The 15,758-nt window shown below is 38.1% G+C and overlaps 2 protein-coding genes across 5 annotated transcripts in view; one reads left to right on the forward strand and one right to left on the reverse strand.

Annotated features, from left to right (window-relative positions):
• Positions 1–5,221, forward strand: part of cnksr2.S (connector enhancer of kinase suppressor of Ras 2 S homeolog) — a 208,619-nt gene extending 203,398 nt beyond the window's left edge. For all 4 annotated transcript variants that reach the window (XM_041583636.1, XM_041583634.1, XM_041583633.1 and 1 more), the window contains one exon: positions 3,706–5,221. In XM_041583636.1, the coding sequence (XP_041439570.1) occupies positions 3,706–3,734 (29 nt within the window). In that variant the 3' untranslated portion in view covers positions 3,735–5,221. The remainder of the gene's footprint in view (positions 1–3,705) is intronic.
• A 6,000-nt stretch (positions 5,222–11,221) lies between these two features.
• On the reverse strand, positions 11,222–14,303 carry klhl34.S (kelch like family member 34 S homeolog). Its single transcript, XM_018248547.2, has one exon. The coding sequence runs from the start codon at positions 13,115–13,117 to the stop codon at positions 11,306–11,308; it is 1,812 nt and encodes a 603-aa protein (XP_018104036.1). The 5' UTR covers positions 13,118–14,303; the 3' UTR covers positions 11,222–11,305.
• Between the last annotated feature and the right edge of the window lie 1,455 nt (positions 14,304–15,758).

A 15,758-nucleotide genomic window follows, 5' to 3' on the forward strand; every position in this document is an offset into this window, starting at 1 on the left:
TTGACAATCGAATTGGCTACTTCGACCTTCGAACTTAAAATTGTTCGACTAGTCGACCATTCGATAGTCGAAGTACTGTCTCTTTAAAAAAAACTTTGACCACCTACTTCGCCACTTAAAACCTACCGAGCACCAATGTTAGCCTATGGGGAAGGTCCCCATAGGCTTTTCCTAGCAATTTCTGATCAAAGAAAAATCGTTCGATCGATGGATTAAAATCGATTCGAACGATTTTTCCTCCGATCGTTCGAACGAAGGAATTGCGGTAAATCCTGCGACTTCGATATTAGATTTAACTCCGATGATATGCGACCCATAATAAATGTGCCCCATAATGTGCGTCAGTTTTGACGTAAGCAACTTTTCCTACGCGCATCCAAATTCCTACGCGAATTTTCAGCCCAGTTTCACGGATTTATTATCGAAACACTGAAACTCGCAGAGAATTTGCGCCTGGTGAATTTATTGACCGATCACTAGTGGAAAGGATTCCATTTCCTATCATAGTGCCATTAGAAATGTGTCCTTGTGCTACTACATAGTGCAAGCTTCCAAAAGCAAGGCATATTTCCCAAAGGTGTTGGTGTTCCTGGAGCCTTCTAAGAAGTAATCGGCATCTGGCACAAACATACGCACATTTACACACACAATTCCCCTTGCCTTAAAATAGAATAATAGCATTGGACACAATAAAATGGGTTGGTTTGGGATTTAAAGCTACTTAGATAGGTCATGTTCTAAAATGATTTTTTATGTATGGCTTCCAATCTGTCTTATATGTACCACTATTGAAATAATGTTTCTTGTTTCATATACAAACCTTGGATGTTTGTTTTGTTGACTTTGTAAGAAAATGTGGTGTTTGAATGGCACTGAGTGATTGGTATGATTTCATATTAAATATCTGTGAAATGTTCTGTCCTGGGTGGTTAAATATTCTGTAGCTTAGCTGATGCTATTGTGACCATAACCAATTATCCTGTATTAAGGCTGCCCTCAACAAAAGTAGGAAATAACTGGGTACAAATAAATAATTAATAGGAAACCAATAAAAGTGTCAGATAAGAGGTCTTAAATGTAAAGGCCCATTGTCATTAGGTTTGAATTATTGCTATGCATGGTAATCATGTAAATAGGCAATTATATGGTGTATATGTAACTGTATAACAGGGGTGCCAAAGACATTGATCGTGGTCTACCAGTCGATCACTTTAAAGTTCCTGGTAGGCCGCGGGGAAAAAATGTTGTGCATAAAAGTCTCCTATAGACTTTAATTTATTTTGGCAAATTGGGGTATTGGGGGTATTTATACATGGAATTGCCTTTGTGCCATCCTGCTATGAGTTGTTAAGGTAGATCTCATAATGGCATCAGGTGGCAAAAATAGATCACGAGGTGACAAAGTCTGGGCACCCCTGCGTGTAGAATATCTCTTGTGCATGAGCCTTAGGGGCCTATTTATTATTCTGTTATTTTTAGCTTTGAATTAATGTTATGCATGGCAATCATGGAAATAAGCAATTATATGGTAATTATGTTTAGACTAATGCTTAAAGTTATGCCTTGTTTAACCCGAAAAAGGCTTGTCATAGCCCACAGTAGTCAAAGGCTCAAGTTAAATTCTAAAGGATGTCTGCTTCAAAAATAAATCCAAAATGCTGTTTATAAACTGAGCAGCACGTACAGCCATTTTTATGCAGTTGTGTTTCAGGCATATTTTCACCCATCATTTTATACTTTGCATATAAAATCATTACATAGGTTTATAACGGTGTATTCAGTCCCATGGCATAACATGGGGTAAAGCAGAAAAAATACTGTATAAAAAGCTGTGCAAAATAAATGGCTAATGTATCACGGTATGGTTTATTTTACATCATGTGAATGCCACATTTGCTGACATTATTTTACACTGCTTCAGACTAGGGATGCACCAAATCCAGGATTCGGTTCAGGATTAGGCCAGGATTTGGCCTTTTTCAGCATGATTCAGATTCGGCCGAATCCTTCTGCCTGGCCGAACTGATTTGGAATCCTAATTTGCATATGCAAATTAGGGGAGGGGAGGGAAATCACATGACTTTTTGTCACAAAACAAGGAAGTACAAAATGTTTTCCCAATCCCATTCCTAATTTGCATATGTGAATTAGGATTCGGATTCGATTCAATATTCAGATGAATCTTTCATGAAGGATTCCGGGGTTAGACCGGATCCAAAATAGTGGATTCAGTGCATCCAAGTTGTAAGTAAGTCCCGGAGGAAGTTGCTCAAAGAAAATGTGCATAAATAAATGACGCCATTTTTTGCTGTTTTTTACACGCCAATGCCCGGCAATGTGTGGCAAATTATTTCGCCGTTTTTTTTACATCAAATAATAAATCTGCCCCTCAGTATGCATGTTTTACTATTTAGTCCCAATTCTACAAGCACATATTACAGGTATGAAACCTGTTATCCAGGATGCTCAGGATCTGGGGTTTTCTGTAATTTGGATCACCATATCTTGTCTCTTAAAAAAATAGTTTAAACATTAATGGGCAGATTTATCAAAGGTTGAATGTTAGAGTTAAATTCGAATTAACTCGAATGACCTCGAAATTCGAATCGTATCTTAAAAAACTCGAATGTCTAAAACTTAAATGAATATTATTCCCCTAAAGCTGGAATCGAATTTGAATTTAATTTGACTAAACTCAAATTGATGTTTTTCTCCAAAAAAAACTCGAATGTCAGTAAGGCTATTGACATCTTCAAATGGGTCACTGGAACTCTGCCATTGACTTATTCATGACCTCGGCAGGTTTTAGGCGGCGGATAGTCGAAATCCAATTGTTCCCAGGTTCAAGTTGTGATATATCTCGATTTCGAATTCAAGTTTGGATTATTTCCAATTTGATAATTTTTAGGCATTGTCCTTCTATAAAAAAAAATCCAACTGTGTTCCTCAGGATCTGACCATGAAAAAGACATGAAGTGTTATGTCCAAGTATTCCAAACTCAACATACAGAAAGTGTAGCTTAAATGGTGGAAATTGGTGTAAATGCTTTTGCGCTAAATCCTTTCGAAATTCGATATTCGAATTTGAAGGGTTTAACTTCGAGGGTCGAATTTGAGGGTTTATTAACCCTCAAAATTCGACCTTTGATAAATGTGCCCCATAGGTGTGCACAAAGTAATGATACTGCAATTCATCAGCAGTAGTGATGGGCGAATTTGCGCCGTTTTGCTTCACCGAAAAATTCACGAAATTCGTGAAACGCCGAAAAATTAGCGAAATGGCGCCGGCGTCTCGTTTTTGACGCCAGCACCCGTTTTTTGACGCCAACGGCTGTTTTTGACGCTGACGTCCGTTTTTTCGACGCCGGCGAATTTTCACGGGCGTTTTGCAAATTTATTAGCTGGCGGCGAATCGCTCAAATTCGCCGCAAATTTGCGCCTGGCGAATAGATTCTCCCATCACTAATCAGCAGTTTTAGCCGTAGCAAGTAAATAATGGATGCTTGGATTCTTGTATTTTCTGTTTGTCTTTGCTTTTATGATGCCTCATTGGTTCTCTAATTATTTTTATTGAATGTAACTATTTGTGCATGTTAGGTAGCCATCCTCTCAAAAAGTTAGCCGTTCGTCATCTTGAGTCATTGTAAATGAATACCAATGTACCAGAATGACGCTGAGTAAAACAAATACCTTTATCTGTTTCAGGCCAAAGAAGGAGAAGTAGCTATTATTGACAAACTTCTGGAAAAACCAGATTTTACGTCAAAAGACTTTCAGGAGTGGAAGAACTTGTACCTTGAGCTTTTTTTGGACATCTGTCAAAAGAGTAACTCAAAGGACGTGGAGAGCGTCTCTTCAGAAGTAGATGCACTTATACAGTCTCTAGCGCACATGCACTCCTATATCGAAACGCATGTATAATCGTCTTTATCCTTTGGATGCCCTTCACCCTGAAGAAATGGAGTTTTCTATTAATATATGGAAAGCCTGGTAAATTATATTTTAATGTCGCTGATCTATGTGGATGTAACTCTTATATGACCCCAATGCCATCCTCTTGGATTGGCATTGTCTCTTTTCTATGCTGGTAGTGCTTAGCTTTATGTTAGTCCCCTGATTTGGTCAGTAAAGTGTAAAGAAATGATTTATTAAACCATATGATGGAAGCCATTTTCTCAAGGCTTCGTCTCTTGGCAAAGTTTTCTACGAACAGATTTACATTTTTTTCTGGGTAAACGGGATCTTGGCGACCATGAAAAATACATTTTGTAGTATTCTTGAAACATTTAAAAAAAAAAACACAGGTATCTAAGTATATAAATGCTGCAGTTATATTTTTGATGATGTACAAAAGATTAAAGAAGTTTATTTAAAAAAACACACAAAAAACAAGAAATGGAAATATTGCAAGACAAATGCACCATCCTTATCCTCCTTTACATTCTTGTTAATTTCAGCCAGGAAGGGTAAAGTTTATGTAATTTGTATCCAAGTGCCAATCATAAGTACATGTGAACAGACCTAATATGATGAGATGTCAGCATGGAGAATGAATTGCATGTTGTCATCTATTATTATATGTCCTCTCCTAGACGTGTCTTGGAAGGCTTACAACACGAAAGCTCTTCTGTTAAAGAACTAGAAATTTTGTTCTCAAATAATTTGTTTATTTCTCTCTTAAATTTAAACACAACCCTGTGCACAACAAGAAGAAAGAATACATATAATTACATATGGCAGGCCCTAACGGAAGAAGTACTTATAAAACAAAACATTTTTGTTGTATTCATAATTTTGAGAAAATATCTGATTTTAGAAAGGAACCTGAATTCATACAAACAACTAGCACTTACTGTACATGAAAGGGCACATAATCCATATCCATAGGGGTGGGGAGTCTATAGATACCCTGACCCTCTAATGTCCATAATTACTATTAATCTATGATTCACATATTTTAAGAAAGAAGCTGAAATATTACACACTCACAGACTTGGTATGAACATAATCTCAGACTCCATGGGGCAGATTTACTAAAGGGTGAAGTGGCCGTCGCTAGCGACAATTCGCCAGAAATCCAATCCGTAGAGAACAATTTTCTTGAGAAAGAGACCATCACTAGTGTACTTTCACACCCGCTAGTCGACTCCGCAAATTCACTTATGTGCGAATTTTGCTCTCTTTCGCCAGAGTTTCCTTTGCCACCTTAGACCAGGGCGAACTGATAAAATGAAGTTACATCCTCCTCAATCTTATGTCAGTGACATCATATCCTGTATAAAAGTTGTAAAAAACGCTGGCGACTTTTCTTTTTTTTAAAAATGAGATTGCCTTCAAAAGTCCTAACTATTAAAGATTTTTGTGTTAACATTTTTATTCCAACCATTTGAGGGGTGTGCCACATTTGTTTTAGGGTGGGCTCATGTCTAGGACATTAGAGGATCTCTTTTGTCTTTATTTTGCTTCCTTGGACGTTTGTAATAAAAAGTGGCCACTTTAAGCATTTGCACAAACATCTCTAATAAAGACATATATATGACCTATATATACCCGCCCTATTCAAATTGACCTAAGCGTAAGAGAACGAATGAAGTTTTGATAGGCAGAAATTAATGCTAGCGAAACTTGGCTATGAAATGCTCGCACTATAGCTAGCGAAAAGTCATCAGCTAAAAGTCACCGGCTGCCGAGACTCAACTTCGCATTTTAGTGAATTAGCGTGAAGTGTGGCGGAGCCTCCACTGGCGAAAATTTGCCCTATAGTGAATCTTCCTCCATATCCCCAGCCCTCTGCACAAAGGCACAGGGGAATGCATTACAGAATCATGAACTGAGTAAGAAAAGCATCCCTAGAAATGAATTCTTTCACATGTTTGCACATTGGAAAGTTATTATACACAAACTAAGGTTGCCACCTACCTGTGTTTCCAGCCTGCATGGAAAGGAACAAGATGATGGTGGGGAATGGATGGATTAGAGTAGTCGGCCCCAACCAGTGGCTTACAAGCAACATGTTGCTCACCAGACAAGACATTGATCTCGGTGACCTCAAAGCAGGTGCTTTTTTTTGAATTCCTGTCTTGGAGGCAAGTTTTTTGGTTGCAAAAAACAGGTGTACAGCCAAACAGAGTCTCCTGTAGGCTGCCAGTCCCCATAGGGACTATCAATAGCCAATCACAGCTTTTATTTGGCACCCCACCAACTTTTTCATGCTTGTGTTGCGCCCCAAATCTTTTTACATTTGACTGTGGATCACAGCTAAAATAGGTTGGGGAACCCTGGATTGGGGGCAGTAAATGGGCAGATAGGGGGCAGGACAGGGAGCTGATTGTGGTGGAAGTGGGGACGGAGGGCTTAAATGGGCAGGTAGTGTAACATTTCAGGGAAAAGACAAATGTACCAGCCAATTTGTAATAGTGTCCCTAGCTGGTGATTTACAAGTTGGGTGGCAAATCTAAACATAAAAGCACTTGTACAACGGCACACAAGCACTTTTTTTACGCAGACAGAAAAAGACACAATGAATCATTCATCAGGAAGTCACAAGCAGACAGACAAACACTGACAGGTATATCTTTATGAACATAAGATCACAACAGGATCATCCATATGTTTTCTGCACTGCAGTCAGTTGAATTACTTTTTGCACAATCCCCCTGCTGTCCCTAGATTATTTCTAGACTTTCTGAACAAAAGGTGATTTGCAATGCAAACATTTTCAGGTATGGCACAAATCTATACCAGTTTTAACTCAAGTGTCCTTTGTAGGAAAGCACAAATCGAATATTTAAGATATATTGATTCCTTGACCAACCTTCCTATTTTAGCATAAGTCTAAGAGGCGGTTTTTAAGAAGATCACAAGGTGATGAATACGGGCCAATGTTTAGTCAAAATGAGTGGTATCTACTCACAATTAAGCACTGACCTTGCTTTAGCCCTGGAAAGTCTCTGATGTCTGGTCTGCTGTAACTTTATGCTCTCAGCCAATATCAATTATACACTGTATTTACATCTATATAGTTGATCAAATATCATATTTGTGCAAGCAGCTGCATGATTGAGAGATTTGCTCTGTCTTGTTTCTATAGAGTAGAGCTGATACTCTAAAATGTCATCATAAAGGTCAAGCAGGAGCTTAGAACATTAGAATGCTGGCAGAACATGCTTCTATATTTTTGCAATAAGCATTTGCCTGTGCATCTCACTGAATGTATTAAAACCTTAGTTTGGATGATGCTTTATCTATATTTCTTATAAAGATTAAGATGTTTTGATTTTTGTGCTGAACAGCCACTTCATTCTAAATATTTTATAAATATTGCATACTTGCACAGGGGGATGAGTGCCCTTCCTTGGCTGTCTTTCACTTATTCATCATCTAAGCCAAAACGTATTCAGAAATCAATATTTCATTATGTTGGAAAAACTAGATCCAGGGTATTATTTTGCATCATTTAGGCAAAAAAGAAACCGTTTAAATAAAATAGCCATTTTTTTGTGCATGAATACAGATTGTTCATTAAACTGTTATGCGGCTTTGTATTTTTTTCCCCATGAAAAATGGTTTGTGCTCATGGTTTGTGCGTTGAGATGTATTGTTTTACAGGACCAAAAGGAAACGATATATATATAAATATATAAATATATAAATACTCTTAAAAAAAACCAAGGATTGTTGTTGCGTAATTATTGTGCCTCAAATGAAGCAAGACAGATCTCGCACCCTGTGGCATTAATGAAGCTGCGGATATGCTGTGTGATGCCAGGGGGAAGTGCAGTCATATTTAGTGGATGGGACTCTGACATCAGGTAGGTAAAACAATGACATGGAGATCTTCAGAGTCCGGTTCGGATTTCCTAATTTGGAACTCAGGCAGCCATTTTACACCCGGCCAACCCTACCATTGCCCAAGAATGTCAGCATTAGACCATGAACGGTGCCAGATACCTATCAGGCAGGTTTGGAAATCCCAATAGGCAAGAATCATATAGGTGCATTGATATGGTCCTCGCCCTACAGGTCCTCATAGCCTCACACTATTGCATCTTGAATGCATGCCACTGCATATTTTAAGTAAAGATTAAGCAGGAAAAAAATGAAATGCCTGCTTTTTTATTCAAAAAGTGGCAACCGATACCACTCAATATGATACTGTATTGAATAATTGAATTTGTGAGCAAATATATATATATATATATATATATATATATATATATCCACTCAAATATGCTGACTCACACCAGGATTTTTCTGGAAACCTGAAAAATCCTGGTGTGCGTCAGCATATTTGAGTGGATATACAATTTTTCTGTTCAGCACCCAGGTATTTGTACTTGCAGTGTGTGCCCAAGCCTTTGTATATGTATATATATATATATATATATATATATATATATATATATATATAGATATATATATAGATATAAAAGGGATGCTGTTGTGGGAAAAAAATATTTTTTCAAAACGCATCAGTTGATGCGGAAATTGGAAATCCATTTCTCACAACAGCAAACTGATTTTTTTTTACATTTAATTTTGAAATCTGACATGGGGCTAGAAATATTGTTAGTTTCCCAGCTGCCCCCAGTCATGTGACTTGTGCTCTGATAAACTTCAGTCACTCTTTACTGCTGTACTGCAAGTTGGAGTGATATCACCCCCTCCCTTTCCCCCTCCTCAGCAGTATAATGGGAAGGAAACCAGATAACGGCTTCCTGGTAGATATAAGAACAACACTCAATAGTAAAAATCCATGTCCCACTGTGACTCCTTCAGTTACATTGAGTAGGAGAAACAACAGCCTGAAAGCAGTTCCATCTTCTTCAAGTGCTGGCTCTTTCTGAAAGCACATGGCCAGGCAAAATGACCTGAGATGGCGCCTACACACCAATATTACAACTAAAATACTACACTTGTTGGGTTAAGAATTTTACATGGTAGCATGAATTATTTTCTGTGTAAACAGTGTAATTTGGAAATAAATTACACTGTTTACACAAAACTACACCAGATCACAACAAAATCCCTTTAAGTACCTGATTTCTGGGAAATTCCACTTTGGGTTCAAGATATGACTCTACCTGTTTCTCATCATACAGAGAAATGAATTCAAAATATTTTATTGTATGCACAAAAATACAACCAACAAGAAAAGTATGCTGAAGTTATATAGATCAAAAATCCTCAGCAGTACAGTACTGAAATCTCAAAGTACCACGCCAGAATTCAGCATAATTGAGATTTCAAGGCCCCTAACAGTTAGGGGCAGATTTATCAAGGGTCGAATTTCAAAGTGAAAAAACTTCGGAATTCGACCATCGAATTAAAAAATTCGATAGTCGAAAGTTCTTTTATTGTTTAAATTTAGCTGTTTTTGATCAAATTAAAATAGTTTTATCGATCGTAGAAATCGTTAGAATCGAACGATTCTAACAATTTAATCGATCGAACGTTTTTCAATAAAAAAACTAAAATGTTGCCTGTAGGTTCCAGGAGGTCCCCATAGGCTAACATAGCAATTCGGCAGGTTTAAGGTGGCAAAGTGTTGAAGTTTTTTAAAGAAACAGTGCTATGATTTTCGAATGGTCGAATATTCAAAGTATTTTCAATTGGAAGTTGAAGTTGAATTTGGCCTACTCGATGGTCGAAGTACCCAAAACTTTTTTCGAAATTCGAAGTTTTTTAATCCGAAAATTCACTTTGACCTGATAAATCTGCCCCTACGTTTATACAAACACTTTCTGATGGCTGCAAAATGTTTTTCTACTTCTTAGATAAAATCCTAAATAGGAATGTCAGGGGTCTTTTGAACAGTTTGATGCCCAACATTTCAAGAACTACAAAATATGTTACATGCCGAGACCTCAAAATGAAAATAGTGTATACAAATGTTAATGACTTGCATTATTCCTGCATTCCAGACAAAGTGCCAGTATTTTATGTATCCTAAAATGAAGTTGACCCCAAAATAAATTTTCCAAAAAAAGAAAAACTCACACTGCTTACATTCTATGTGTCGCAAAATGAAAAAAAAAAAAACCAGAAAAACACATCTTTTTGAAATTTACACATTCTGACAAGTATATGGGTAAAGTTTTCTTTCTACTCAAAATAATAAGGTTAGCATTTTAAATTTCTAATAATCTTTGCAAAATGTATTCTGACAAATTTTATACAGTTCAAAGAAAACACACTCTAAACGATGAAAGGATTCCGGGGTTCTTTTGAACCCAATAGGCATTATATTAAATAACTACGTTACAGTATTAAAAATGGCATGTAGTTTTCCTAATATGTAAAGTGCACGTTTTTGTTTTTTTTACGGGAAATGTAAGCAAGAATTCATTAAAAGCACTAAAAGCCCAAAAAAAAAAACAATCCATGCAATACAAACCAGTAACCAGAGTTTCACCAGTCTCACTGTGCAGGGATTGTTTTATCACCATCATCATCATCATTTATTTATATAGCGCTGTCAAGATACACAGTGCTTTATAGCAATGAACAGCAATGAGGAATTGCAAATGCAACATAGTCACCGAAATAGAACAAAGTAAGGTCCCCCTTCTTCTCTGGCCCCTTCTGTATGGTGATTTGCATACAATATTTATGTTGTGCAGGGCCACTTTTCAGTTAAGTTTGCTGTTGGTTTAGGCTGACACCCCCCATGACCGGAGCAACAGGGAGTAAAGAGCAGCTGCATCTTCACTTCCTTTAGACCGATCTAATCTGAGAATACATGGCCAACTTTAGAATGTAATCCTGGAAGAAGGACCATCTGCAGGCCACCATCCATGGTTTCATAATTTTTCAGCAAACTCAAATTGTACAGTGCAACATCAATTTGTCTTAACCATAATAGTAAAAATGACTGTGTATAATTCAAATATTGCATGGAAATCACCCACAGACTCATCAATAAGAAGGTTAGCCCATGCTTGATCACCTTAAAGATAAGCAAATGCATGAGATAATGCTTGAATGTGGGGGCATAGCAGTGTTGATTCTTTGCATTTAAGAATGGATACCTTTAGAGAGACTGTGGTTAAGAAATAAATAAAATGTGAATAGTAAATATTGTAAGATATCTTTTGCTTCTATTTGCAACAACTATTGCGACACAGTAGTTGGCCTTACAGACAGCTGTAGATTGAACACTGAAAGCAGTCATCTGATTGGTTGCCACCGGGTACTGCCCTGGTGCAAATTTGCCCAGTGTTTATCAATAACCCCCAATCTCTTTCTGATTATTTTATTATGAGTTATCATACATTAATGTTTCTACTGTATATTTGCAAGCTTTCTATTCTTCAATGCCTGAACTTATTGTACTTTTTTTTAGAGTGTACGCTTTAGAGAATTTCTCATTGCTTTCTGTTATATCTGACAATTTCAGAACAGAACACTGTAAACCACTAAAAGGAAAAGCCAGACTACATATTTCTTCCCAGCGGTCATTTTCTGTGTCATAGCCTACAATATTCTGAGTGGGCACCTCTTGAGCATCTTGCCATTTTTTACCTCCAAGAAGAAGAACAGTTTGCTCCACTACAACCAAACCATAGCAAAATCGATCAAAAGGCAAAGGCCTCAGGCGGGTCCATTGATTGTGTTTGGGCTCATACTTTTCTATGTCAGAAAATGGTTCATATATTCCAAGAAATGTAAAGATCGAATCTTTTACGGTAGCCATTTGATGCCCGAACCTTGCAATACTCATAGGAGCTTGCTTTTTCCATTGGCCCTCTAACCTGTTAAGTAAATACACATCCTTACAACTGTTCACTTGAGTATCGGTCTTACCGCCTGAGATGTAAATGATATTGTTGTGCACAGTGCTAGCATGGCCGTGCATCTTAAATGGCAAATCTTTAGACTTTGTCCAAGTATCTCTGTTAATATCATAGAGTTCCACAGATGATAAAAGTGTCTGCTGGTCACCTCTGCCACCTATTGCAAATATGTACTTATCAACGACGCAACAAGAGAACTGGGCTCTGTGCTCTAACATACAAGAAACTTGTAGCCATTGGTCAAACCTTGGATCATACCGATATACAATATTTGTTACAGCTAAGGTTGCATCCTTTGTACCATTTTGTGGCCTTTCTGGAGTTTCTCCTCCGAGTACATAAAGGAAGTTACCAATTACACAGGTGCAGTGGTGCTGAACTTTGAGGGGTAGGGTGGTTACTGAACGCCATTTATGGCTGTACACATCAAATCCTAGCATGTTTTCAACAAAGGTCTCATTAGCAGTTCCTCCAACCAGCATTATCCATCCCTTTTGGTTTCTCAGGGTGCTGTATTTATCTTGCAAAAGGGGTTGTCTTGAAGGAGCGGAATGGTAATTTATTGCTTTTATAATCATACATTTAATGGATGCTGTCAGAGGCACATCAGTCTGAGTATATAGTTTGCGTAATATATCCAGTGGTAGCAGTGCGTATCGAATATTATCGAAGAGCACTTTAGCATAAGCAAGTCTAGTATTATCATACTGGAGCCAGTTCAGCACTAAAGTCAAAAGGCACTTCTCAGAAACCCTAGGGATATCATTTGACTTAATAAAGTTTATCATTGATTTTACATTTAATTCAAGCAGCTCAATGTCACACAGGTCTTCCTGCAACAGCCTCCAGAGATTATTAATGATGTATTTTTCAGCCTCAGTCAATGCATCTGTAAGATAAAACTTGGATGCAATATTGGCAGAATAACAGCAGCTTTCAAAGTCGCAAGTGTTAATCAGAAACTGACTACACAAGGGTATGGCGTCCAGGACCTGGAGATAACTTGCAGCTTCTAAAGTATCCTCCAAAGTGTTCAATGAAAGAGACAGCCATGAAGTGTAGATGAAATCCAGAATGGTTTGCAGGCCCGTGGATGAGATGACTTTTAGGTGGATGACCGTAGCCTTCGATTCTTTGGTATAGTCCTTGAACATGGCTCGGAAATAATCACTTGAACAAGCTAACAAGGACTTGTGTGCGGGGAATTCATTTCCATCCACTATGAGAGAAACATCGCACAACTGTCTCTGGGCTCTGAGCATCTGGTACTGAGTAAACACCATCCCACGATGAGATTTGCAATAAGCCAAAAAAGAACTCATGATGCATAATGAGCGTAAGCAAGAGGAAAAATGTGTTAACTTTAGCAATAGTTCTTCCTAGTAATGTAAAAGCCTGCTGCAGTTTCAGCCCCTGTCAATAACGTGCTTAATGAATCATTTCAGTATTTTTCTTTTCTCACCTCCAGCTGCAATACTTGTGAAAAATGAATAGCTCGGCTTTGCTGTCAGAAGGCTGAATATAATGATGAGACGTACTGTCCAGAAAGTATTAGCAGTCTCTCCTTTCCTGCAGGCATCATCTCTGCTGATTACACTGAAGTGATAGGATCCAGCCCTCCGACAGGTTATAAACAAGTTCAGCTTGTGCCTCGTAACGTTCTTTTGGATGACCCTTTTGTCTTTCCAATTCTACGCCTTGGTTTAAACATCAAATGAAGAGCAGTGGATTAGAGCTGGACTTACCGAATTTAGAAGACTATAGTAAATATCCTGATTAGTCATTGCTTTAGCTTGACATGTGTCTCCCAGCCATGGCTGAATGATATCACCATAGCTCACAGCTACAGGAATAGAATGCAAACAGAGGCAGAACTACATAGCTTCCTGAGATCAGAGCTAAGCCAGGGACACAGAGGGCAGGAACACGACAAATAATGATTCCTACATCACAGCCAAAAAGCTATGTAGCTACATTAACAGATGTGGGTATTATCTCTCTTGCCTATCCTAGCCGGATCTATCAGTTTCATGCATTAAACTTGATTCCTCTCATTAATTGGACATGATGTTCCATATGTATTGCTTTTGAGCACAGTTCTTGAGATTTAGCACCAGTTAAATATATGCATACAGGACATAAACAAAAACAAAATGCCTTTCTGCTGCTGCACAGTAAAATGCTCCCATTAGTCTGTATTCAGTTTAGTTTCCACTTCAGCTGGAAATCTTTATCACACTGAGGATACCCAGACAGTTGAAATAGATGCCTGACTGTTTTCTGGCACAGTTCTCTGCCAGGCCATAAACTTAGGTGCACAGCTGATAAATATTTAAAGGGACACAAATGCTGGGATTTTTTTGTTTTGTTTTCCAAACCATGTGTTGTTATTATTTATATGTTGGAAGATTAGAAACATGTATTGGCTTGTCCACTATTGCACTTCTGTTATTGGTACACTAGGCAGGGATATACAGTTAGGTCCATAAATCTTTGGACAGAGACAACTTTATTTCTAATTTTGGTTCTGGACATTACCACAACGAATTTTAAATGAAACCACTCAGATGCAGTTGAACTGCAGACTTTCGGCTTTAATTCAGTGGGTTTAACAAAGTAATTGGACAATTGACTCAAAGGCTATTTCATGGACAGGTGTGGGCAATTCCTCTGTTATGTCATTATCAATGAAGCAGAGAAAAGCTCATCCGAGAAATTGGATGTGGCAACATCTACAGTTTGAAAGCTGAAAGTCTGCAGTTCAACTGCATCTGAGTTGTTTAATTTAAAATTCATTGTGGTAATGTACAGAACCAAAATTAGAAAAAAGTTGTCTCTGTCCAAAGATTTATGGACCTAACTATAGCAGATTCGTTTTGTTATATGCAGAAGAAAACAAAATGCAAGAAAAATGGTTAGTTAGATGGTGGCAGACCTCCAGTGGAGGAAGCCTTGTTTGGACCCATGACATCTGGAAATCTGCAACACAACCAGGTACAAACAAAAGTTTTCCAATGAGATACAGAAGCCTTTATGCTATAAGAACCAAGGGAAAGTTGTGCTCACCTCTAAATTTTAAAACCATTGCAGGGGGTGCAATGAGACTGTGACTAGTGATGGGCAAATGTATTCGCCAGGCACAAATTCCCGCGATTCGCCGCCAGCGAATCCACAGCCAGTGCCGCTTCGCAAATTTTTCACTGTTTCGCGAATTTCACAGGAAATTCGCAAATTTTTCAGGGAAGCGAAACGGCCCAAATTCGCCCATCACTAGCTGTGACCACAAAATACATATAGACAAATACAGACCTCTGCACTCAACCCATTATCAATATATTTAAGAAAGAGACATTTTGTGCATACTGACGTGGCCAACTAGGTCAAAGTCATCCCATATCTGGCCAGTTATACTCTCAATTTTCATCTGATTCTGTTGCTTCATTATACATTTTACCTGCAACTTACTTGCTGCTTTCTAAAGTAAAACTCCCAAACTTGGCTGCCCTTTTATTAGCCACCAGTGGGATCACCTGACTATAGCTGGGAAGGGTGGGAGCTACAACATGGAGCTGGTCACTGCTCCTGTATAAAGCCTATAGAAGCCTTTATGCATTGTGCATTGTTCTGTATAAGGGGACATAGCAGGTGCCTAGAATGCCGTACTATAAGAATAAAGTAAACATTGGTTGCACCACCATGTTAATTCAGAATGTTAACGTTGGCTACTCTAAGTAGTTTATTTTACGCTGTGAAGAGCATGTTTATTTTGTTACCTGCCTGGGGCTTACACAGTATACTTTGGGCTCCTCTAGTTGAGCCCCTCCTGTATGGTGCTACTTTATGTTTAACTCCTCACAGAAGCAAGCAATATTTTAGAAATCATTTTGACTTTCTGTAGCTAATTTATTGTGCCTGAGCCACCACCATTCTTAAAGGGCATGCAAAGTCTAAAATAGAATAAGG

Source organism: Xenopus laevis, chromosome 2S (assembly GCF_017654675.1).
Source record: "Xenopus laevis strain J_2021 chromosome 2S, Xenopus_laevis_v10.1, whole genome shotgun sequence".
Taxonomy (NCBI): domain Eukaryota; kingdom Metazoa; phylum Chordata; class Amphibia; order Anura; family Pipidae; genus Xenopus; species Xenopus laevis.